Raw genomic sequence first — 25,642 nt, forward strand, 5'->3', positions numbered from 1 at the left:
AGGCTGAGGTGGGAGGATCACTTGAGCCCAGAAGGTTGAGGCTACAGTGAGCCGTGATAGCACCTCTGCACTCCAGTCTGGGCAATAGAGCAAGAACCTGTCTTTAAAAACAAACAAACAAACAAACAAACAAAAACACTCCTATCTTAAATGTAATGTGGGACCCTGGAACAGAAGGAGGACACCAGTGAGAAAACTAGTGACACACAAATACAGCTTGCAGTTTCACTGATAGTGACATGCTGTGTTGGTTTCCTAGTTGTGACAAATGTACTCCAGTACTATGAGATTTTAAGAGAAGAGGAAACAGTGAGGGGTGGGGCATAAGGGAACTTTCTGTATTGTTTTGTGACTTTTCTGTAAATCTAAAACTATTTCAAAATTAAGCTTTTTTTTTTTTTGAGACAGTCTCGCTCTGTCACCCAGGCTAGAGTGCAGTGACGTGATCTCGGCTCACTGAAACCTCTGCCTCCCGGATTCAAGCAATTCTCCTGCCTCAGCCTCCCGAGTAGCTGGGACTACAGAAGTGTGCCACCATGCCCGGCTAATTTTTGTATTTTTAGTAGAGACAGGGTTTTACCATGTTGGCCAGGCTGGTCTTGAACTCCTGACCTCGTGATCCACCCACCTTGGCCTCCCAAAGTGCTGGGATTACAGGCATGAGCCACTACATCTGGCCTAAACATTACTTTTTTAAAACTCCTATGTACCTCCTAAAGAGAAGCTAGTTCGGTCTCTGGAAGGTTCTTTTGTCTGCCTATGGCATACTTTTGGGTGTGGGTTTACAAATCAAGGCGCTGGGGCTAACTCCATAGGAGAGGGAGAAGAATCTGGAATTCTCAGCCTGAAAGTGCAGAGATGAGAAGAGACAAGCTGATGGGAGAGGAGCTTAGACTGGAACGGGGCTGGGCTGGCGCCAGGAAGCCCCTTGGGAGGGACTTTGCAGAACAGGAATGTCCAACACTAACGCTGCAAACTAGACACTCACAGGCTGGAGACCACCTCTACACATGTGCTTTGTTGGTCCTCGGTTTTGTCAAAGTAATTTGAGCCAATACATAAAAGACAGCTGATCTCACATGAAAATTGGAATTTCCAACTTCTCTGGAAACATCTGAAGATATGCTAAGTCTCTGAAAACTTAACTCCCTCTGCTTCCTAAAATCAAAAAGGAAGTCCTGAGGTTAACTTCAACCAAGGTTGCAAGTTCCCCTCTGTAGCAGGCTGAGTGGTGGCCCCCAAAAGCTTCCCTTGTCAAACCCCTGAACCTGTGAAGTGACCATATTTGGAAAAAAGGGTCTTTGCAGATGCAAAGGACCACTAGATGAGATCAGCCTGGATTATCTAGGTGGCTTCTAAATCCAATGACAAGTGCTTTTATAAGAGAAAGACAAGGCTGGCCGGGGGCAGTGGCTCACGCCTATAATCCCAGCACTTTGGGAGGCCAAGGTGGGCAGGCCATCTGAGGTCATTAGTTTGAAACCAGCCTGGCCAACACAGTGAACCCATCTTTACTAAAAATACAAAAATGAGCCGGGTGTGGTGGTGGGTGCCTGTAGTCCCAGTTACTCAGGAGGCTGAGGCAGGAGAATCGCTTGAACTTGGGAGGTGGAGATTGTAGTAAGCCAAGACTGTGCCACTGCACTCCAGCCTGGGTGACAGAGCAAGGCTCTGTCTCAAAAAAAAAAAAAAAAATTGAAATACTACTCTACCAGTTGGCACAGGGCCCTCCTCCTGGGACCCCAGACTTCTTCACAATTCAGCAAGTAAGAATAACCACCTCAGGGGTCTTCCTGTGTCCAGGCCCAAACCTCCCTGCTGATTGAGCTGTCCTGCTGGGTAATATTTCTCTGCTGCATGGATTGGGGTGGGTGTTGGGTGCCTGAGCCCCAATGGAAAAGAACAGGTGGCATTTGTTGGGCCTCAGTTCAGCTGTCCCAGGAAGCGCAGAGGCCTCAGGGATTTCAAGGCAACGTCTCTATCCCCCGTGCAATCCCCGTGGAGACAGGCAGACAGGAATGCCTACACCAGAGACCCTGGGATGGGAGGAGTGCAGATGGGGCTCCCAGACACAGGGGGAGGCCCTGGACCACCCAAAGTCTCTCTGCAACTCCACCAGAGAGGGCTCAGAGGAGAGCCGTGGTCTGGTGGAGAAACCTAACTGGGCGATGAGGCAGTTGGCCCAAGTAGAAGTCAGGTTAGGGGTAAGAGGTAGTACACTTTATTGACCGGGTTCTCCCAACATGTTGCAACCTCTGGCAAAGCCAGACCCTGGGCTTTGCCACCATCCCATCCACCAAAGAGAGAAGAGAACGCATCTCATAAACATCCACGTGGCCTCCAGACAGCAGAGCACAAGGGCGGGTGTGGGGAGGGAGGCTGCCAGCCAGGGGTGGGTGGACGAGGGGCGAAAGCGCTGGGTGCCGGGCTGGGGGCACCCCTGAGGCCCCTCCAGACCTGGCCAGCCCCTCACTCCCCCAGTTGAGGTTTCGTGTGGTTCACAGTGAGACTGGCTTAGATTGGCAGCGGGCGATGGCAGACAGATGCCCTCCACGCTCCCCACCTGCCCTGGCCAGACTCACAGAGCTGGCAAGAGGGAGAGACGGAAAATCCCGTTCCCCGTGTCTCCCTCCGGGACAGGGAAGCCCCTTCTCTGGAGGGGTAAAGGGGAGAGGCCTAGTCTCTTGACATCCCCCAGGCTACTAAGGAAGGGCCATTCACTCCTGGCTCAGAAGTTTCTAGAACATCTTGGTGAAAGTGCCCGCCATTACTCCCAATTAGAAAAAGGGTTTTGAAATCTAGGAGTTGACTGGGGTGCCTCAAACTAAACAGTAAAAACCCTGGTAAGATCTAGGTTTAAAAAGGCAGCTCTACCTTTGCTTAGGAGGCTGGGGAGGTCCGTGAAGGCATTGGCTCAGGGCAGCAGGGGTAGGGAGTGCCCTGGGAATGGGGCAGGGACCAGGGGCAAGATGCAGGAAGCGGTGATCCATGGGACATGGCAGGTCGTCGTCCAGTGCTGCAGGCCTGGGCTCGGAGGGCAGCGGGGGACCACCGGGGGCCTCCGTGGGCACGTCTGCCAGGCAGGCACCGGGGCCTCTGCCCCACTGGGAGAAGCAGGGGCCCCCCATCAGGCCTTGTGACTGCCGTTGGCTGCAGGCTCCTTGTGGCCAGCTGTGAAGTCCACGGCGGGCTCAAGCCCCAGCATCTGCCGCTGCACCAGCTTGGCGTAGAGGCCGCCCTGGGCCAGCAGCTGCTGGTGGGTGCCCTGCTGCACTACACGGCCCTTGTCCAGCACCACAATGAGGTGCGCGTGCTCCACAGTGCTCAGCCGGTGCGCGATGATGAGTACCGTGTGCTTCTGCAGGTTGCCGTGGATGGCCTGCTGGATCTGCGGGGACAGTAGGGGCCTGGCTTGCATGGCACGGACGCCCCACCCGCAACCGTGCTCCATGCCACCACCTATGGGCTGATGCTTAACCTCTCTGAGGCTCAGTTCACAAAGGATGGCCAGCTTCCTTGGTTTTTCTTAAACGGAGACAGCTCAGGGCCAGACACAGCGAGGCACCTGATGAATGGGGGATCAGCCCTACCCTGGCCCTCCAGTCTTCTGGTCCCTCCCTTCCCCCTCCTTTTTTTTTTTTTTTTGACTAAGTCTTGCTGTCACCCAGGCTGGAGTGCAGTGGTGCGATCTCAGCTCACTGCAACCTCTGCCTCGTGGGTTCAATCAATTCTCATGCCTCAGCTTCCCAAGTAGCTGGGGGATTACAGGTGCATGCCATCATGCCCAGCTAATTTTGTTTTGTATTTTTAGTAGAGGTGGGGTTTCACTATGTTGGCCAAGCTGGTCTCGAACTCCTGACCTCAAGTGACCAGCCTCCCTCCTTTTTCTTTTCTTTTTGAGACAGGGTCTTGCTCTGTGGCCCAGGCTAGAGTGCAGTGGAGTGATCACAGCTCACTGTATCCTCAACCTCCTGGCCTCAAGGAATCCTCCTGCCTCAGCCTTCCAAGTAGCTGGGACCACAGGCATGCACCATCGTGCCCAGCTAATTTTTGTATTTTTTTGTAGAGACGGATGTCCCACTATGTTTCCTAGGCTCGTCTTGAACTCCTGGCCTCAAGCCATCCTCCCGCATTGGCCTCCTAAAGTGCCAGGATTATAGGTGTGAGCCACCACACCCAGCCTCCGTTTAATTTTCTTTAAACCTAAAACCGCTTTAAAAAATAAAGCCACTGGAAGCAGTGGCTCACACCTGTAATCCCAGCACTTTGGTAGGCCGAGGCAGGTGGATCCCTTGAGCTCAGGAGTTTGAGACCAGCCTGGGCAACATGGCGAAACCCCGTCTCTACAAAAAATATAAAAAATTAGCTGTGTGTGGTGGCATGCAGCTGTAGTCCCAGCTACTCAGGAGGCTAGGAGGTTGGAGGATCGCTTGAGCCCGGGAGAACTGTGATTGTGCCACTGCGTGCCAGCCTGGGTGACAGAGCAAGGCCTTGTCTCAAAACAAACAAAAACCAACAACAACAAAAATAAAGCCTATTAATTTTTACAAACAATCCAAACTCCGTACTAGAAGCCAAGGAGTTTGCCTCCCTGCAACTTTGTCCTTACCCCTCTCCATTCAATCCCCACCCACCAGCCACACTGACCTTTTGGCTTTGAACTTGCCAAGCTCATTCTCCACTCCGGGCCTTGGCACCTGCTGACCCTTCCTCCTGGCACGTTCTTACCTCCAGAACTCTCCACCACTGGCTTCTTTTCTTTCATGTCTCAGCTCAGATGGCACCTGATGGCCTTGGTTCTAATGGTGAGAACCACAGAACTCTTGGCACATGGTGACACCATCCAAACCGCTGTGCTAAGTAACCAAACTCTAGCATGGCTTCTAGCAGCAGAAAGCCATATCCCTGGGATGACCACAGCCCCCATTCAAGTGCCTGTGTGAGAAAGCTCAGCTTGGCCAGGAGAATTTGCTGTGTTTTAGTCAACACCTGCTGACTGGCCCCAACCTCTTTTTCTTGGAGTGTTTACTAAAAAGGCTTACAACTGTGACTCCTTCCTCTGTCCCTCTGAGATGTGTATGTGATCTCTTGCATCTCAGAAGTGTCTCTCTTAAGGACCTGAAAGCCATTCCCTTGAAATGGACAGCTAGACACAGGTAGCCTCTTGGCTGTCCACTGGGCTTGCTTTTAGTTTTCATGGGGGCCTCTGCCTGCTCCCCTCCCTATCCCCTCATTCTCCCTTTAAAATGCCCGTCACCACCAAACTGGGATGGAACACGGCTCCTTCCCCACTGTCAGGAGTTACTGCATAAAATCTCTTTTATGGCTTTTGCTAGCGCCCAGCTGTGTTTACCTTTGACAACGGTGACCCCTCCCAATCTCCTGGTGTCCCAAGACTGTTTCATTTGCTTTGTAGCACAGGCCACGGGGTGAACGCATGCTTGTTTCCTTGTTTTTTTTTGTTTTTTTTTTTTGAGATGGAGTCTTGCTCTGTTGTCCAGACTGGAGTGCAGTCACGCGATCTTGGCTCACTGCAAACTCCGCCTCCTGGGTTCAAGCCATTCTCCTGCCTCAGCCTCCCAAGTAGCTGGGATTACAGGTACCCGCCACCACACCCAGCTAATTTTTGTATTTTTAGTAGAGACAGGGTTTCACCATGTTGGCCAGACTGGTCTCAAACACCTGACCTCATGATCCGCCGGCCTCGGCCTCCTAAAGTGTTGGGATTACAGGCGTGAGCCACCACGCCTGGCCTTCCTTGTTTCTTATCTGCCTTCCCCACTGGAATGGAAACACCATGGGGACAAGGGTCTTTGTCTGGTCAGCCCACCACGATAACCCCAGAATGGTGCCTGGTGCCTGAGAAGAGCTCAGTAACTCTCTGTGTAATAAGTGAATCAATCCGCATAGACTGAGGTTGCTAGCCATCTGCAAATACATGACTGGGCCCACCTGACCAGTGAGAATGAAACTCAGAGGGGAAGCACTAGCTTGAGGTTACACAGTTATAAACTGTAGGACGGAGCTGCTAGTCCAGGTATCCCCATTCTGTTTTTTTGTTTTTGTTTGTTTTTTGAGATGGAGTCTCGCTCTGTTGCCAAGGCTGGAGTGCAGTGGTGCAATCTCGGCTCACTGCAACCTCTGCTTCCCAGGTTCAAGCTATTCTCCTGCCTCAGCCTCCCAAGTAGCTAGGATTACAGGCACCTGCCACCATACCTGGCTGACTTTTGTATCTTTAGTAGAAACGGAGTTTCACCATGTTGGCCCGGCTGGTCTTGAACTCCTGACCTCAGGTGATCCACCCGCCTTGGCCTCCCAAAGTGCTGGGATTATAGGCATGAACCACTGCGCGCAGGCTTTTTTTTTTTTTTTTTTTTTTTTGTAGATGGAGTCTCATTCTGTCGCCCAGGCTAGAGTGCAGTGGCACAATCTCAGCTCACTGCAACCTCCATCTCCTGAGTTCAAGTGAGTCTCCTGCCTCAGCCTCCCGAGTAGCTGGGGTTACAAGCATGCACCACCATGCCCAGCTAATTTTTGTATTTTTAGTAGAGACAGGGTTTCACCATATTGACCAGGCTGGTCTTGAACTCCGGACCTCAAGTGATCCGCCTGCCTTGGCCTCCCAAAGTGCTGGGATTACAGGCATGAACCATCATACTGGGCCTGTTTTGTTTTGTTTTTATCTGTTTGTTTGAGCCAAATGGAGTCTGGCTCTGTCACCCAGGCTGGAGTGCAGTGGCACGATCTCAGCTGACTGCAACCTCCACCTCCCAGGTTCAAGCAATTCTCCTGCCTCAGCCTCCCAAGTAGCTGGGATTACAGGCATGTGCTACCACGCCTGGCTAGTTTTTGTATTTCTAGTAGAGATGGGGTTTCACCATGTTGGCCAGGCTGGTCTCCAACTCCTGACCTCAGGTGATCCACCTGCTTCTGCCTCCCAAAGTGCTGGGATTACAGGTGTGAGCCACCGCTCATGACCCAGGTCTCCCCATTCTGATGCCTTCTCTTGCCCCACACCATACAGCTCTGCCTGGAGCCTGGAGGCTGGGTCCAGAGTGGCTCCTGGCTCCCCACTCTCAACACCAGGAATTCACCAGCCCAGAAGGCTGACTGGGCTGAGATCCTGGGGCCCGTCTCTTCTCAGCACCCATCTGCTGGGCAATGGGGGCTCTGGCCGCCTGGAGCTGCTCCTGCCCCCGCATTGCCTGCCACCCTGTGACTCACCAGATACTCGCTCTCGGCATCCAAAGCGCTGGTGGCTTCATCCAGGATGAGGACTGGGGGGTTCCGCACCAGAGCCCGGGCCATGGCCACCCGCTGCTTCTGGCCACCTGACAGCTGGGCGCCCTTCTCCCCTGTCTCTGTATGGTGGAGGCACAGAGACAATTTAGCAATGGGTGAGGCCGGGCAGCCCCGGGGAAGAGTGAGGGGCCCTGCCCTGCAGCTGTGGAAAGGGCGGGCTGGAACCCACAGCTTGAAAGGTCATGAAATGATGCTCCCCCCACCCAACTCATAAGGGGCATGCAGATTAAGCCTACATGCGACTTGATAGCAAGTTACCAATTTTCACCCATTCCTTTGGCAGAAACCCAAACATCTGATAGCACACAGTGCAAGTGAGGCTGCAGGGAGACAGGCCCTCACCCGTCCTCCTGGAGAAGGGGAGTTGGAGCGAGCCCCATGGCTTGAAGAGCTGCAGCAATAACCCTGGGTCTATGAGTCTGTGCAGTGCAAAGGTTGTGTGTGTTCACCACAGATGTGCGGCCTGTGGCCCAGCAAGCCCACCTGGACCAATTTTCCCCATGGACCAACTTCCTCCCATGCAGAACAATATAGACACAGGTCACTTGTGACCCACAGTGTTGTTTGCAAAAAATAAAAACAAATAGACTCAAATGTCCATCAATAGGAAATTGAGTCAATCAATTATTATTATTTTAGAGACAGGGTCTCACTCTCTCACCCACGCTAGAGTGCAGTAGTGCAATCATTGCTTACTGTAGCCTCAAACTTCTGGATTCAAGCGATCCTCCAGCCTCAGCCTTCTGAGTAACTGAGACTACAGGTGCATGCCACCATACCTGGCTAACTTAAAATATTTTTCTGTAGAGGTGGGGTCTCACTACATTGCCCAAGCTGTTCTCAAACTCCTGGCCTCAAGTGATCCTCTTGCCTTGGCCTCCAAAGTGCTGGGATTACAGACGTGAGCCATTGCACCTGGCCATGCCACCAGCTCTTTATTATTTCATTTTTCTTTCACTGAGATGAAACTGACATAACATAAACATAACCATTGTAAAGTGAATAATCCGGGCTGAGTGCAGTGGCTCCCAGCACTTTGGGAGGTCGAGGCGGGCGGATCACGAGGTCAGGAGATTGAGACCATCCTGGCTAACACGGTGAGACCCTGTCTCAACTAAAAATACACAAAATTAGCCGGGTGTGGTGGCACATGCCTGTAATCCCAGCTACTCGGGAGGCTGAGGCAAGAGAATCACTTGCACCCGGGAGGCAGAGGTTGCCATGATCCGAGATTGCGCCACTGCACTCCAGCCTGGGCAACAAAGCGAGACTCTGTTTCAAAAAAAAAAAAAGTGAATAATCCAGTGGCATTTAGTGCATTCACAATGTTGCACAACCACCACCTCTATTTAGTTCCAAAACATTATTCTAAAATAATATATATTTATCAATTAATTACTAGAACTACTTAAGTTCGTATTGAGGTAATTTTTTTTAAAATTAGTATACTTAGTATATTTTTATTTAAAAATTCTTTTAAATTGACAAGTAAAAATAGTTCATATTTAATGGTGTACAATGTGATGCTTTGAAATACATATACACTGTGGAATAGCTAAATCAAGCCAGTTAACATATACATTATCTCACATATTTATCACTTTTTTTTTTTTAGAGAGAACACTTAAAATCTACTCTCTTACCTATTTTCAAGTACACAGTACACTGTTATTAACTATAGCTGGCCAGGCACGGTGGCTCACACCTGAAATCCCACCACTTTGGGAGGCCAAGGCAGGCGGATCACCTGAGGTCAGGAGTTCGAGACCAGCTGGGCCAAAATAGTGAAACCCCATCTCTACTAATAATACAAAAAAAAATTAGTGAGGTGCAGTGGTGGGCACTTGTAATCCCAGCTACTCAGGAGGCCGAGGCAGGAGAATCGCTTGAACCTGGGAGACGGAGGTTGCAGTGAGGCAAGATTGCTCCACTGTTTTCCAGCCTGGGTGACAGAGTGAGACTGTCTCAATTAAAAAACAAACAAACAAAAAACTATAGTCAACAGGTCTCTTGACCTTATTCCTAAGGGAAAATTTTTATCTTTTGATCAACATCTCCCCAACCCTCCCTATACATTGTATATATTTAATTACTGAAAAGGGGCTATTCGTGTGGTTCAAAAATCTAAAAATATAGGCTGGGTACAATGGCTCATGCCTGTAATCACAGCACTTTGGGAGGCAGGAGAATTGCATGAGCCCAGGAATTTGAGACCAGCCTGGGAAACATAGCAAGACCCCATCTCTACAACAAAAATAAAAAATGGGGCAGGAGGATAGCCTGAGCCCAAGAGGTTGAGGCTGCCATGAGCCGTGATCACACTGCTGCCCTCCCACCTGGGTGACAGAGCAAGCCCCTGCCTCAAAAAAAAAAAAAGAAAATAAAATCTAAAAATACATAAAACTATAAATAATGAAAAGATTAAGTCCTTTCTTCAGTTCCCTCCTGCTCCCACCAAAAAGTCTTTCATTAGTTGCTTACATGTCCGTCTCTAGTTTCTTTATGCAAATATGAACATATTATTTTTATCTCCCCAATCCTTTAATAGGAAAAAAACCAGCTCCTTATACTCTGCACCTGGCTGTTCTCGCTTAGCATCATATCTCAGTGACCTTTCCATACTGATATATGGAGAGCTGCCTCCTCCTCTGCCTCCACCTCCTTCTCCTTCTACTTCCTCTTTTTCCCAGCAGCATAATATTCCAGTGTATGGGCTTCTATAATAATTTACTTAATAAATACTTTGCTGAGTCGGAGCACAGTGGCTCATGCCTGGAATCCCAGCACTTTGGGGATTGCAGGAAGATTGCTTGAGCCCAGGAGGTTCGAGTCTAGCCTGGGTAACGTAGCCGGACCCCATCTCTACAAAAAAAGAGCAAGTGGCAGAGGGCAGTGCTTAACTCAGAGGGCTATGTCCCTGAGGGTGACCCTGTGGGCCCAGGAGAGGGGCCACCCCCGGCTCCGCACCTGTGCTGTAGCCGTCCTGGAGTTCCATGATGAAGCCGTGGGCGTTGGCCTTCTGCGCGGCCTCCACCACCATCTCGAAGGGCACAGTGGGCAGGCCATAGGAGATGTTGTCTGTGATGGAGCGGGCGAACAGCACGGGCTCCTGGCTCACCAGGGAGATCTGGGGAGGAGGGAGCATGGGGCATGAGAGGCCAGGAATGTGTTCATCCAGCTGTCCCCAGCAGCCTTGCTGCCTGGGGCCTGGAGACGTCAGCAGTCTCAGGCCTGAAACCTGATCGGGGCCCAGTGACTGCACTGAACTGCCTCTCTTCTTCCCCAACAGCGATTCCCGCCTGTACCCACAAGCCCTCAGCCTCCCCTAATCAGCAAACTGGGGCCTTTTACATTTGCTGCTCTGGGATAAGCCAAGTTCCCTGACCTCGGAGAGAAAGCTCACTGGCCATCCCTGTCCTGGAAAAAAAGAAAGAGGGATAGAATGAATATAGAATGTTGCTGTGAATGAGTCTGCCCATCTCAGGAAGCAAGAGGCCACAGCAGGGCTCCAGGTCACACAGACTGCCCTGGCGGTGGTCCCCTCCCTTCTAAGAGAACAATTTAAAGGAGCTATCCTCTCTAGATTACAGTTTCAGGAATCTGGGCCTACAAAAATAATAGTATGGCCAGGCCTGGTGGCTCATGCCTGTAATCCCAGCACTTAGGGAGGCAGAGGCAGGAGAATTGCTTTAGTCTAGGAGTTCAAGACCAGCCTGGGAAACACAGCAAGATCCCATATCTACAAAATGAAAAAAATATATAGTATGGAAGATATCATTGCAACACCATAAGTAGCAAAAGTTAGTTAATTAATTAAATTAAAATGGAAACAATCTAGGTGTCCATAAATGGGGATTGGTTAAATAGTGACAGTGCACCCTTAAAACTGAATTGCAATAGATACATATACATAGCATGATTCTATTCTTGTTTAAAAAAATTATAAACATGTACCTTCATATATTGATATATTTCTATAAAGATAGGAAACACGTTGAAAAGGATGTTTACTAAACTGTTAACACTGGCTACCTCCACGTGGTGGAATTCAAAAGGTAAGGTGGAGGGGGACATTCATGTCTTAGTTACAAGATTCATTACAACTATGAGAATATGATTAGCTTGTAACATTTTATTGTTTTAAATTTGTTTTAAAATTTATTGTTTTAAAATGTTTATAGAAATTAACATTTTAAATTTAAAGATAGAGGCCGGGAATGGTGGTTCACACCTGTAACCCCAGCACTTTGGGAGGCTAAGGTGGGAGGATGGCTTGAGCCCAGGAGTTTGAGATCAGCCTGAGCAACACAGTGAGAACCCGTCTCTACAAAATAATTTAAAAATTGGCCAAGTGTACATGGTGGCTCATGCCTGTAAGCCTAGCACTTTGGGAGGCCGAGGTGGGCGGATCACCTGAGGTCAAGTGTTTGAGACCAGCCTGACCAACATGGAGAAACCCCGTCTCTACTAAAAATACAAAATTAGCCAGGTGTGGTGGCGCATGCCTGTAATCCCAGCTGCTCGGGAGGATGAGGCAGGAGAATCGCTTGAACCCTCAAGGCGGAGGATGTGGTGAGCCGAGATTGCACCATTGTACTCCAGCCTGGGCAACAAGAGCAAAACTCCGTCTCGAAAAAAAAAAAAAATTTGACCAGATGTGGTGGTGTGCACCTACAGTCCCTCAAGAGGCTGATGTGGGAGGATTGCTTGAGCCCAGGAGGTCATGGCTGCAGTGAACCATGATCACACCATCACATTCCAGCCTGGGTGACAGAGTGAGATTCTATCTCAAACAAAAAGTACATAAATAGGCCAGGCGCCACGGCTCACTCCCAGCATTTTGGGAGGCTGAGGTGGGTGGATCACTTGAGGTCAGGAGTTCGAGACCAGCCTGGCCAACATGGTGAAACCTTGTCTCTATTAAAACTACAAAAAATTAGCCAGGTGTGATGGTATGTGCCTGTAGTCCCAGCTACTCGGGAGGCTGAGGCAGGAGAATTGCTTGAACCCAGAAGGAAGAGGTTGCAGTGAGCCGAGATCATGCCACAGCACTCTAGCCTGTGCGACAGAGTGAGACTCCATCTTAAAAAAAAAAAAAAGAAAAGAAAAAGTACATAAATAAATAATTAAGAGAGGCTATTCATGAAAAAGAAAACCAAATGGCCAATAAATATATGAAAAGGTGTTTAATATCTTCAGTCATCAGGAAAACGCAAAAGACCACAATAAGCTACCACTACATTCTCACCAGTTAGCAAAAATTCAGGACTGACAATGTTAGGTGTCTGAGAATCAAAGCGTGGTACCTACTGCAAAGTGTGAACAGCTCTGCCCAGGGGCCTCTTCTAAAACTGGTGAGCAGCAGCCTGGTGGCCCCCCACTTGGCACCATTTCACAACAATCTACCTCTGGTTACATGCACATGGTGTGGGCAGATTTCACAACCCATGGCCCTCGCCACCATCTAGAACTTGGCTAGGAGTTCTGGAATCTCTGTGCCAACACTCAGGCTTTCACATAACTTATGTTGATGATGTAAATGGTGCTCTCTTAGCAGTTTATATTTCTTGGACAGTGCACAACCTGAGCAACCATCCAGGGCATCCCTGCTCTTAGGCCAGCACAGGGACAGGTGTTACAGTTCTTTTTCTGAAAGGATTACTAAAAACTGTCCAGTCATGAATAGCCTATTTTGAGTACTGGAGATGACCTAAATGTGGAACAGCTGAAACTCCTTCACTGCTTGTAGAATGTAAATTGTAAAATGTAAATTGGTATAACCACCTGGGGATAGCTGTTGTGACAGAAACTACTGCAGTTGGGGATGTACATCCACTATCACCAAGCTTTCTACTCTTAGGATTATACCTTGGGAGGACATACTCATGTACACCAGAAAACATAGACAAAATTATCCACATCCCACACTGGTATTTTTGGTAATGGTAAAACAAAACAAAACAAAACTGAAAAACAGGCCGGGGGCAGAGGCTCACACCTGTCATCCCTGCACTTTGGGAGGCTGAGGCAGGAGGATCACTTGAGGCCAGGTGTCTGAGATCAGCCTGGGCAACATGGTGAGAACACATGTCTACAAAAAAATAAAATTAGCTGGGCATAGTGGCATGTGCCTGCAGTTCCAGCTACTTGGGAGGCGGAGGTGGGAGGATGACTTGAGCACAGGACTCTGAGGCTGCAGTAAGTTGTGACTGTGCCACTGCACTCCAGCCTGAGACCCTGTCTCAAAAAAATAAAAATAGGCCGGGTGCAGTGGCTCATGCCTGTAATCCCAGCACTTTGGGAGGCCGAAGCAGGTGGATCACGAGGTCAGGAGATCGAGACCATCCTGGCTAACATGGTGAAATGCCGTCTCTACTAAAAATACAAAAAATTAGCCAGGCGTTGTGGTGGGCATCTGTAGTCCCAGCTACTCGGGAGACTGAGGCAGGAGAATGGCGTGAACCCGTCAGGTGGAGCTTGCAGTGAGCCGAGATCATTCCACTGCACTCCAGCCTGGGCAACAGAGCGAGACTCTGTCTCCAAAAAAAAAAATAAATAAAAATAAATAAACAAAATAAAATATAAAGGGAAACAACCCAGCGAGGCACGGTGGCTCACGCCTATAAACCTAATACTTTGGGAGGCCAAGGCAGGCTGATCACCTGAGGTCAAGTGTTCGAGACCAGCCTGGGCAACACGGTGAAACCCTGTCTGTACTAAAAATACAAAAATTAGTCGGGCATGGTGGCACAGTCCTGTAATCCCAGCTACTAGGGAGGCTGAGATAGGAGAATAGCTTGAACCCAGGAGGTGGAGGCTGCAGTGAGCTGAGATCGCACCACTGAACTCCAGCTTGGGCAACAGAGCAAGACTCCATCTCAAAAAAAAAAAATAAATAAATAAAGGGAAACAACCCAAATATCCAGAATGCATAAATAATTGTGATAAACATTTGTACAGTGGGTTATCACCCAGCAATGAAAATGAATGAACTCTGTCCCCAGCCTCAACCTGGATGACTCACAATGTCGAGTGGGAGACACAAGACACAAACTAATCCACACACCAGTCACGATTCTACCCAGATGAAGTTCCGAGCAGGCAGCACAGAGCTCTGCTGTTCAGCGGTGCGCAGAGAGATGTCAGAACCAATGAAAAGCAAGAACATGAAGACTCTGAAAGTCAAGACATTACTTCTTGGGGAAAGAGAAGGGACACATGGCGGGGGGGAGGAGACTTCTGGAGTGCCAGAATGTTCTATTTCTTTTTTTTTCTTGAGACAGAGTCTCATTCTGTTGCCCAGGCTGCAGTGCAGTGGCCCAATCTCGGCTCACTGCAACCTCTACCTCCTGGGTTCAAGTGATTCTCGTGCCTCAGCCTCTTGAGGAGCTGAGATTACAGGCATGCGCCACCACACCCGGCTAATTTTTGTATTTTTAGTAGAGATGGGGTTTCGCCATGTTGGCCAGGCTCGTCTTGAACTCCTGAGCTCAAGCAATCCACCCGCCTCGGCCTCCCAAAGTGCTGGGATTACAGGTGTGGGCCATCACATCTGCCCTTTTTTTCTTTTTTAATAGAGACGGAGTCTCATTATGTTGTCCAGGCTGGCCTCAAGGGATCCTCCAGCCTCAGCTTCCCAAAATGCTGGGATTACAGGAGTGAGCCACCGCGTCCAGACAAGAATGTTCTGTTTCTCTAGGAGGGCATTGTAATTGGTGATAATTCTTTGAACTGTCCATTTATCTCTAGTGCCCTCTTCCGCACCTGTTACAGCTCACAAGAAAGACGGTTAGATGCAGAAAGGGCGAAGGAGTGTGGCCCAGGCCCATCCACATACCACACGGTGCAAGTACTTGTGGTCGTAGGCGCTGATGGGCTTGCCGTCCAGCAGCACCCGGCCCCCTTCCAGGGGGTAGAAGTTCTCCAGGATGTTGACGCAGGAGCTCTTCCCACTGCCCGAGGGCCCCACCAGGGCCGTCACCTTGCCGGGGGACAGGCTGAAGGAGACATTCTGCAAAGAACACACAGGCACAGTGCGGGGTTATTGGCTCACGTCCAGGACTGGATGCCCTGGCCTTGAACATAGGTGGGTGCCCTTCCCAGCCCACCCCATGTGCCTCTCCCTCGCTTGGGCACTGCTGGCCCCTAAACGTTCCAAGACACTAGGACTTGGAAGCACCTTGAGATTTGCTGTTTCCTCTGTCTGGAATGTTCTCTCTGCAGGGAGCCCCCCGGTGAGGTCTCACTTCAAATGTCACCTCCTCCAAGAACCCCTTCTTGACTGTTACCACCATTCCCATGGACCATCCCTACCACAGCACCCTGATCCGTTTTCTTTGTAGCACTTATTATCTGGAATCATTCTGTTAAGTATCTGTCTTCCCCAACTGGAGCCCAAAACTCCTGGAGGGCAAGGATCTTGCCTGACATATTCCCAGCTGCCCTGCCACAGCCTGGTGTATAGGAGGTGCACGAGAAATGGGGTGATGGAAAGACTGATTCCGGCAGGCCTCAGGCCGTGCCCTCACCTGCAGGACCTGGGTGTGGGGCCGAGTGCGGTAGGTGAAGGTCACGTTCTCAAAGTCCACCCGGCCCTCCAGGTGGTCGGGGGCCAAGCTGCCATCGTGCACCATGGTCGGCTGCCGGTCGATGAACTCGAACACCTTCTCAGCAGCCCCCACTCCCTGCATCAGGCCACTGTAGACGGAGCCCACGGACTGGGGAGAGGAGACACGCGTTCCTGTCCCACCGATACCCGACTCCTGGGACCCACCCCTGTTACTAGAGAGATGAGGCAGGTACAGAGAAAGCAAGGAGTTCTGGCGGGGAGGTGCAGGAGGCCACCTGACCACCCACTGGTGCATTAGATAACGACAGTAAGGGGAGGTGAGGACAGCAGCATCACCAGCACTCTCCCGGCCATCCAGCTGAGTGGGTGCCATCATCCCCACAGGAGCAGATGGAATTGAAGGAACCGGCAGGGGTGTGGCACGGTGGGAATCCAGCCTTGGTCTTTCAATTGCCATAGCATAGCTGTTTTTTTTTTTTTTTTTTTTTAAGATAGAGTCTCCCTCTGTCGCCCAAGCTGGAGTGCATTGGTGTAATCTTGGCTCACTGCACCCTCCGCCTCCCAAGTCAAGTGATTCTCCTGCCTCAGCCTCCAGAGTAGCTGGGATTACAGGTACTCGCCACCACACCCAGCTAATATTTGTATTTTTAGTAGAGACAGGGTTTCACCATGTTGGCCAGGCTGGTCCCAAACTCCTGACCTTAAGTGATCCGCCCACCTCACCCTCCCAAAGTGCTGAGATTACAGGCGTGAGTCAACAGATCTGGCTTGATTTCAGTTTTCAAAATGTGTACTATAAATAAATATGTTCGCCTTGGGTAAAAATACATAGAATATGAATGTAAATCATAATAACGGCCCATTTTCTTAAGTATTCTCTTTTTATTTATTGTTTTTGAGAGGAGGGTCTCACTCTGTCACCCAGGCTGGAGTGCAGTGGTGTGATCCTGCTCACTGCAACTTCTGCCTCCCGAGTTCAAGCAATTCTCCAACCTCAGCCTCCCGAATAGCTGGGACCACAGGCATGAGCCACCACTACGCCCGGTTAATTTTTTGTATTTTCAGTAGAAACGGGTTGCACCCTGTTGCCCAGGCTGGTCTGGAACTTCTGAGCTCAAGGAATCCGCCTGCCTCAGCCTCCCAAAGTGCTGGGATTACAGGTGTGGCCCGCTGTGCCCGGCCGAGCATGCTCTGTATGTTAGGAGGTAGGTTCCAACATTATCTCCTTTTTTACTGATGAGGAAACTCAGGCACAGAGGGCTCAAGTAACTTGGCCCAGGTCACATAGCCTAGAAGTGGCAGAGCCAGGATTTGAATCCAGGCCCATCTGTCTCCTGAGTTCAGGCTCTTAGGTGCTGAATGTCCTCATTGGTGATAAGGCGGTGATATCAGCATCTGTGTCCTGTTACTGTGAAGACAACAGCAACAGCTGGTAGTAAACACTCAAAACCCCAGAGCTGGCTGGGCATAGTGGCTCACACCTGTAATCCCAGCACTTTGGGAGGCCGAGGCAGGCGGATCATTTGAGGTCAGAAGTTCCAGACCAGCCTGGCCAACATGGTGAAACCCCCTCTCTACTAAAAGTACAAAAATTAGCCAGGCATGGTGGTGCGTGCCTATAGTCCCAGCTACTGGGGAGGATGAGGCAGGAGAATAGCTTGAACCCGGGAGGCAGAGGTTGCAGTGAGCCAAGATTGCACCACTGTACTCTAGCCTGGGAGGCAGAGCAAGACTCTGTCTCAAAAAAAAAAAAAATTAAAAAGAAAAAAATTAGCTGGGTGTGGTGGCATGTGACTGTAACCCCAGCTACTCAAGTAGCTAAGGTAGGAATATCACTTGAGTCCAGGAGGTCAAGGCTGCAGTGAGTCATGATCACAGCACTGCACCCCAGCCTGGGTGACAATGTGAGACTCTGTCTCAAATAGTAATAATAATAAACAAACAACACTGCACTGAACATCTCGGGACATACATCTTCGCCCACTGCTGTGAGTACTCTTGAAGCATGGATTCCTAGGGGCAGAGTTACTGCCGAGTCAAATAATACGGCAGGTGTGATTCTCCAGCAGATGCAATGGCCTGAGTAGCAGATGCTAGGAACACCCCAACAACATCCTTGAGCCTTATCAGCGCAGCACACAAAGGCCCAACCTCTTACTGCCTGCGGAATGCGGGCTTTTTTGTGGGAGTGGGGCAGACAAGAGAATTAACACCCTCACTCCAGGCTGACCTTGAGCAATGACTGATGGCAGCTTGGGTGTAAACACCCCAGCTCCCTGGCCCTCAGATGGGATGACTCTGGCGCTGGTATCCTACCCTGTCCGCTAGAAGGATCCCACCTCAGTTGCCCACACTGGTAACTGGCTCCACCACTCACTCTGCTGACTTCCTTCCTTCCACGTCTCACTTTCCACTCCCACCCCCGTTTCCTGAGATCACCTCCCAAACAAATCTGTTGCACTCCAATTCTGTCTCAGGATCTGCTTGTGCGGAAACCAAAATCAAGACAATCTAAAACACCCTTGCATTTCCGAGGCGCTACACTGGAAGTAGGCTGGGAGGAAGTCAGACCCGGCTGGCGCTGAGCCCGTTCCCGAGCAAATGTGGTGGGCAAGTCACTTCACTGCTTGGGTTCAGTTTTCTTTTCTGAGAAATGGGAATTTCCACATCACTTCAACTTCTCACAGAGCTGTTAAGACCATTTCCTGAAATCACCTCTGTCCCTAAAGGGTGTTGCTGTCACTTGTTGGTAGTATTATCATTCTTTGTTTCTTTTGTTTTTTTTTGAGATGGAGTTTCGCTTTGGTCGCCCAGGCTGGAGTGCAGTGGCGCGATCTTGGCTCACTGCAACCTCTGCCTCCCGGGTTCAAGCGATTCTCCTGCCTCAGCCTCCTGAGGACCTGGGACTACAGGCACATGCCACCATACTCGACTTGCCTATTTATTTATTGAGACGGAGTCTCGCCCAGAGTGCAGTGGTGCGATCTCAGCTCACTGCAACCTCTGCCTCCAGGGTTCAAGCAATTCTTCTCTCAAGTAGCTGGGATTACAGGTACCCACCAACACGCTTGGCTAATTTTTGTGTTTTCAGTAGAGATGGGGTTTCACCACGTTGGCCAGGCTGGTCTCGAACTCCTGACCTCAAGTGATCCACCCGCCTCTGCCTCCCAAAGTTCTGGGATTATAGACGTGAGCCACCATGCCCTGCCTAGTATTATCATTCTTGATATGATCATGCTGTTTCCCCTACTTACCTTAGAGAGAAATACCACATTGTCAGAGTCCCTGAAGCCCCCCCACCCCATTAAGATCCCTCTTCCCCAAACCCCTCCCTTCTCTCTGGATCCCCGGACACACTGGCCTCTCACCTCCATACAATCTCCCAGGACAAACTCGTAGATGATGAAGGCGATGAGGTTGCCGCTGGTCATCTGGCCCGAGATGACAAGGTGGCCCCCGTAGTAGAGGATGCTGACCTGGACCACCAGCAGTGTGAGCTGGGGCAGAGGGAGAGGGGATGTGGGTCGGGGGGACCTTAGATCCCCCACCATCCCCCATTCCCTGCCCCATCCCAGGCTACAAGGGGAGGTGAGGGCAGACCCAGCCACAAACTGAAATGCCAGCCGTTGGCAGGGGTGTCTTCCAAGGCTTGTCACTCATGCCTTCCCCTGCCCCAAGCATTTCCCTACAGAGGCCTCCAGCTGGAGCAGGCTGTGGGCTTGGCCACAGAACAAGGCTTTCTTTGAGAGGCCCTGGCACACACATGCCACCCCCAGGCTCCTCAGCTTGGCCACGTGGGAACTATTTGTCCTCCTTATGGGGAAGAGCATGACTCAGAGAGGGCAAGTGCCCTGGCTAAGGTCACACAGCGAGCTCTCTGTTTCCTCCCCCAGAGGGGTTCTGTGAAGAAGGGGCTGTGATGGGGGTGCCCATGCCTTCCTCCTGTACCTGGGGGGCATCTGGGAAGGGAGTGGAGTCTGAGTACCCATGGCAGCCCACACCCCAGTCAGGGACTCCATCTGTCCTCCTCATGCCCAGCCAGAACTAGGCTGCTGTCTGGGCCACTGTGCCTTGGTGGAAGCTGCAAAGGATCCCCCTGCCAGCGGACAGATTGCTAAGAGGATCAGCCAGCTGAGCTGGCCCTTAGCCCCTCCTCTCCTCCTTGGCTGGTACTTTGGGGAGGTGGCAGCACCAGGAAGTCCCAGATATCCTCTGGCCCCTGGCTCCCCTGTAGACCACCAGCTCCCTCCTCCCTCTCACTCCAAACCCTCCTCATTCCTCTGCAGCTATGCCCTGACCTGCCCACCTCCCATGTGTGGCCAGTGCAACAGTGACATGATCCAAGTGCTCCCCATCCTCCAAGGAGGGGCTGTGACTCACTCCCGGGAGTGTGCCAGACACTGTCGGGAGTGTGTGTGGCTGTGACAGGAGACCTGCCCGAAAGAGGCCTAGGGACCTGCTGACTCCCCACGTCAGCAAGGATGTTTCCCCAGCTGGGAAAAGAAAGCTCCCACCCTGCCACCCCACGCCAGGTGAGCGGGAGAGAGGGGCAGCCTTGCTTCCGGGAAAGATTCTCAGCCGGGCGCGGTGGCTCACGCCTGTAATCCCAGCACTTTGGGAGGCTGATGTGGGTGGATCACCTGAGCTCAGGAGTTCGAGACCAGCCTGGCCAACATAGTGAAACCCTGTCTCTACCAAAAATACAAAAATTAGCCAGGCATGGTGGCGGGCGCCTGTGGTCCCAGCTATGCAGGAGGCTGAGGCAGGAGAATTGCTTGAACCCAGGAGGTGGAGGTTGCAGTGAGCTGAGATGGTGCCACTGCACTCCAGCCTGGGTGACAGAGTGAGGCTCTGTCTCAAAAAAAAAAAAGAAAGAAAGATTCTCCACCAGCTTGATGCCAACATGCAGGGCTGATGTCCTAGATCGAGGGCTTCCCCCATCTTTGCATCCCATCCCTCCACAGCCAGAGCTGCCTGGCCAGGGGCACATACCCCGCTGCCCCAGACGTAGTACATGTAGGCAGCCGCCTCCTTCCTGTTCAGCTTGTACACCTGCTGCAGCTTCCGCAGGTACACCTCTGCCTCCTCTTCCTCATTGGCGAAGCTCCGGACAGTCTTCATGGCACTGATGGTCTCCTCGGCCGTGTTGCTCGCTCTGGCCAGGGCATTCTGGACCTCTTTGGAGAGCCTCTATGGACACGAGGCAGACAAGAAGAAGACCCCAAAACAGCCTCACTATGTACTGGAGCCCCCAGGCCTCTCTGGGTTTTTCCACCCGTCGCTGGCACCAGCTATATGTAAGAGGTTCCTGGGACAAAAAGACAAGATCTAGCCCTTTCTCCCCCATCTCCTTCTGGCTCAATTTGACACACTCAGATAGTGAACTCCAGAGAGGCTTTTGGGGTGATGGTTTCAGCTCCTGAAGGATGGGGGGTACTGATCAATAAGTCATCCCCAGTATTCAAAAGAGGCTATTCATGACTGGACAGTTTTTGGTAATCCTTTCAGAAAAGGGGCCTCAACACCTGACCCTGTGCTGGAAGAGCAGGAGATGTCTGGACAGTTGTTCAGGTTGTACACTATATAAGAAACACCAACTATTAAAGGGGCACCATTTACATCATCAACATAAATTATGTTAGAGCCTGAGGGTTGACAAAGAGATTCCAGAACTCCCAGCCAAGTTCTACATGGTGGTAGGGGCTGTGGGTTGTGAAATCTGCCCACGCCATGTGCATGTCACCACAGGCAGAGCTGAAAAGTGGTCCCAAGTGTGTGGCCATCAGGCTGCTGTTCACCAGAGTCCTGGAAGAGGCCCCTGGGTGGAGCCGTTCACACTTTGCAGGAGTCACTATGCTGATCCTCAAGTCAGCCAGGAAGGCTGCCCGAGAGGCCAGGACAGGAGCATGCACTGGCATGTCCCATGACCATGTGTCACGCCCCAGCTGCAGGAAGCATGCAGGGTGCTTGAGTCATGTTTGGCCACGGGCGGTGTGTGTGGCTTGTGGAGATGACTCGCTGGCTACACACAACACATTCAGGCATGGGGTGGAAAACCCAAATAGGGCCTTCCTGAGGCCTCCCTTAGCTGAACTAAAGGCAGGGTCTGCAGCGCACACAGAGGTGGGGGCTGAGGGGAAGCTCCAGGGTTTCCTGCTCCGTCCCAGGGGCTGGTGGGAAGGCCGGAAGCAAGGGGTGGGGAGCAGCGTGCTGGAAATGGCTCAGACTCTAAAGAATAGATTTACTTTCTCATCTCAGTGAGGACAGCGGGGAGGCTCGTGACCAGGAACTTCGGGAAGAGGTCCCACCTGTGTGGCTGGAGAAGGCTGTGGGGAGTGGCCTCACCGGGGGCTGGGTGGGAGACGGCTTCTTTTGCTACCCTGGTCTCAGGTCACCAACACCAAAGGCTCCAGTGGAGCTGCGACAGTGACTTACCCGGCACCACCTGGAGGCTGTCATGCATCCAAGCCCCTGCTCAGAAGTACCCTGCGTGGGCCTGGGTGACTCTGAGGGGGTTGCCTGTACCTGTCACAGGGTCACAGCCCTGCCTGTCTGAACCTAGCCTGTCTGTCCCTTAGGGCTCGGAGGCACCCGCCCATTTGGGAAGCAGGAGGAGGGTAAGGTCAAACCTGGCTCATGGGACTAGCTCCTAAGCAGAAGCAGTGCCGTGGGGTGGCCAGAGGGGACAGCAGCCTGCCCATGCATCACGGCCGGCCTGCACCACCCCCACATACACACCAGGCACGTCCCAACCCAGGGCCTTTTCACTGGCTGTGCCCTCTGCTCAGCACACACCTCCCAAGACGCCCGCCTCCTTCAGACCCTTGTTCAGATGTCCCCTTCTCAGCAAGACCTATTTAACTTGTATTTATTCATTCATTTTGGAGACAGGGTCTTGCTGTGTCACCCAGGCTAGAGTACAGTGGCACGATCATAGCTCACTACAGCCTCGACCTCCTGGGCTCAGGCGATCCTCCACCTCAGCCTCCCAGGTAGCTGGGACCACAGGCATGCGCCACCAAGCCCAGCTAATTTAAAAAAATCTTTTTTTGTAGAGATGGGGTCTTGCTATATTGTCCAATCTTGTCTCGAACTCCTAGGCTCAAGTGGTCCTCCTGCCTGTGTCTCCCAAAGTTCTGGGATTACAGGCATGAGCCACCGGGCCCAGCTAGCAATCCAATTTAAAATTGCAACTACACCCAATGCTCCCAATCCCTCTGCTCACTTCGTGTTTCTCCTTAGCACTGACCATCTTTTACTGTATTGTGGATTCTCATTCTTTGTGCTGTTGGTACCTAGTATCCGTCTCTGACACTAGAATACAAGTTCCAGGAAGGCAGGGGCCTTGTCTTTCTCACTGATGTATCCCAGTGCCTGGGACATAGCAGTTGGTCAGTAATTATTTATTGAATGAATGAAGAAATGAATGAATGAATGCAAACACAGCCTCAAGACCAGTCCTTCACTAGCCCTTAGTGGCCCCCTGAGCCCCTCCTAAGGGGATGTTTGGGGGCTGCCAGGGTGCATGGTCCCCAGCAGAGACGGGGCAGGCCTACCTTGTAGTACTTGCCGTAGATGTTGGACACCATCATGATGATGGGGAAACCCATGAAGGTGACCAAGGAGAGCTGCCATGAGAGGCTGAACATGAAGACCACCACGCCCGTGACCTTGACCGTGTTCCGCAGGAAGACATTGATGTTCTGGGAGACCAGGTCACTGACCATGGTGGTGTCCGAGGTCAGGCGGGAGATGAGGTCCCCTGGAACACATGCGGCTCAGCTCTCACCACAGCAACCCGGGCCTTGGGGGTGGCAGTGGGGGATGCTAAGGGGCCTCTGAGACAGACACTGGGAAGCTGGGCCTCCCTACCTGTGGGCGGGGTTGGGGGGTGGGAGAGAAGAGCAGATACCCCTCGAGGGCTACTCTGAGCCAATCCCAGTCACCAGCATCTTGCTTAGGCTTCACGACATCCCGCTGTACAGCGGAGGAGGCTGGGGCTCAGAACAGGAAGGCCCCCACAGAGTCACATGGCCTGTCCGTGGCTGAGCCAGACTTCAAACCCATGTCTCCTCCCTGTCACTGGCAGAGGGGGTAACTCCTCTTCCCTTCTAGAGAAATAACAACCTGGCTGGTGGCGGGCAGAAAAGCGCAGACACTTCTTACCTAAGTTGGACACTGTGCTAAGAGCTTTGTAAGGACCCCATGGGGTGGCTACTATCCGTGTTCCCATTTTACAGACAAGAAAACAGAGGCTTAGAGAGGTGAAGTTCGCGAGTGGAGGAACCAGGGCTTGGACCCAGGCTGGTGTCTCTCAGAGCTTGGATCTTGGTGGATATTCTATCGTCTTTCCTGTTGTGGTCCCTGGCCCTCACCCGCTGACCCCCATGGGAGCGGGGTCTCTGCCGGCCACAGGCGTGGGTAGTCCTGGCCCTGGTGGTTTCCATGGAGCAATGGAAAGCAAGGCCTTGGCCCCTGCGGGGACCTCGGGTGGCCTGGCCAGGGCCCCACAGAGGCCGCAGCCCACACCAAAACCTCAGTGAGCAAGCCAGCTCCCAGGACACAGGCCAAGCCCAGGGTGTTCCCAGCCTGAACTAACAGCAGGAGGAGAAGACAGAGGGCCGAGACCACCCACACGCCCATTTCATTCCTCAGTGCCAGGCAAGCCCACAGGGGTGGGGCCCAGCCCCCAGGACACCTAGGGCACTGGGAGGACCAACCTGTGCGATTCTCATCAAAGAAGCTTGTCTCCTGGGACACCAGTGAGCGGAAGAGACAGTTTCGAAGGCGAATGTTCAGTCTGGCAAATATGAGGGTAAAAATGCCGCCCCGAATACCTGCGGCAAATGAGCTAATTGCAGATAAGAGATGTTATAGCACGACGTCCTTCCAGACCAGTGACCACACCCGGCTGCCCCCTCCCGCTGCCGGCAGGCCTGGGAGCCCCACCGCAGCCCCGCTCCAGGGCTGGCACCCCTGCGGGGTCCCCCTCATTCCCAGCGGAAGCCCCCCCCCAAGGTGAGGGCAAAGGGGACAGTAGTGGGGCAAAAGACCCAAATGTGCCAGCCAGACCCTCTCCCTTCCAGAACAGCTCAGACAAAGCCGGTTCTGTTTGGGACCAGATTCCTACTTGGATAACAGCCAGGGAGGGTGAGCGGGGAACCCTGAGGACTGAAGCCCTTTTCAGGGACCAGAGGGTGTGGTTCTAGGGTGCTCTAAGACAGTGTGGAAGCCGGTTCCCAGGGTGACCAGCTGAGGGACAGGCCCACCAGGGGCATTTCCAGGGCCTCCCTGGTCCCTGTCTTCCTTAGGGACAGGCCCTCCCTTCCCTCCCTGGTGCAGGCCGGGGTGTGCGGGGCAGGTCGTGGGGGTTGAGCCGGCTACCTGCCAATGGCCAGCAGGCACACGATGATGACAGCCGTGCTGAACTGATCCATGCTTTTCTGGATGACGATGCCATCAATGGCGCGGCCCGTGTAGTAGGGCAGGAAGGTCTCTCCTGGGGGAGGCAGGGCAGCCTCAGGGACGTCTGCAGCCAGGGGAACCCACACCCTTCCTCCTGAGGCTCCAGAAGTCCACACACCAACCCCTCTGCCCGCTCCACTGGTGGGCTTTCCTCCCTCGGCAAACTCTTGCTGCCCATCGTGGGGCCCCAGGGTGCTTCATGCCCCCCTCCTCAGAGAACAGGGAAGCACTGGGCCTTGCATCCACACAGCCTGCTGGTTCTTATTTATTTATAGTGGCTACCAGGCATCGAGCCAGGGCTCCTGT

At 52.1% G+C, this 25,642-nt stretch overlaps 1 protein-coding gene across 3 annotated transcripts in view; it reads right to left on the bottom strand.

The window, feature by feature from the left end:
• Positions 1–2,198: 2,198 nt before the first annotated feature.
• The window catches only part of ABCB9 (ATP binding cassette subfamily B member 9), a 47,186-nt gene continuing 23,742 nt past the window's right edge, over positions 2,199–25,642 (bottom strand). For all 3 annotated transcript variants that reach the window (XM_030821577.1, XM_030821578.1, XM_030821576.1), the window contains exons 3-12: positions 25,256–25,370; positions 24,592–24,722; positions 23,428–23,633; positions 20,864–21,061; positions 19,240–19,368; positions 15,831–16,019; positions 15,140–15,313; positions 10,270–10,429; positions 7,225–7,361; positions 2,199–3,388 (exon numbers count right to left, since the gene is read on the bottom strand). In XM_030821577.1, coding sequence (XP_030677437.1) covers positions 3,128–3,388; positions 7,225–7,361; positions 10,270–10,429; positions 15,140–15,313; positions 15,831–16,019; positions 19,240–19,368; positions 20,864–21,061; positions 23,428–23,633; positions 24,592–24,722; positions 25,256–25,370 — 1,700 coding nt within the window. In that variant the 3' untranslated portion in view covers positions 2,199–3,127. The remainder of the gene's footprint in view (positions 3,389–7,224; positions 7,362–10,269; positions 10,430–15,139; positions 15,314–15,830; positions 16,020–19,239; positions 19,369–20,863; positions 21,062–23,427; positions 23,634–24,591; positions 24,723–25,255; positions 25,371–25,642) is intronic.

Source organism: Nomascus leucogenys, chromosome 10 (genome assembly GCF_006542625.1).
Source record: "Nomascus leucogenys isolate Asia chromosome 10, Asia_NLE_v1, whole genome shotgun sequence".
In the NCBI taxonomy this organism is placed as follows: Eukaryota; Metazoa; Chordata; class Mammalia; order Primates; family Hylobatidae; genus Nomascus; species Nomascus leucogenys.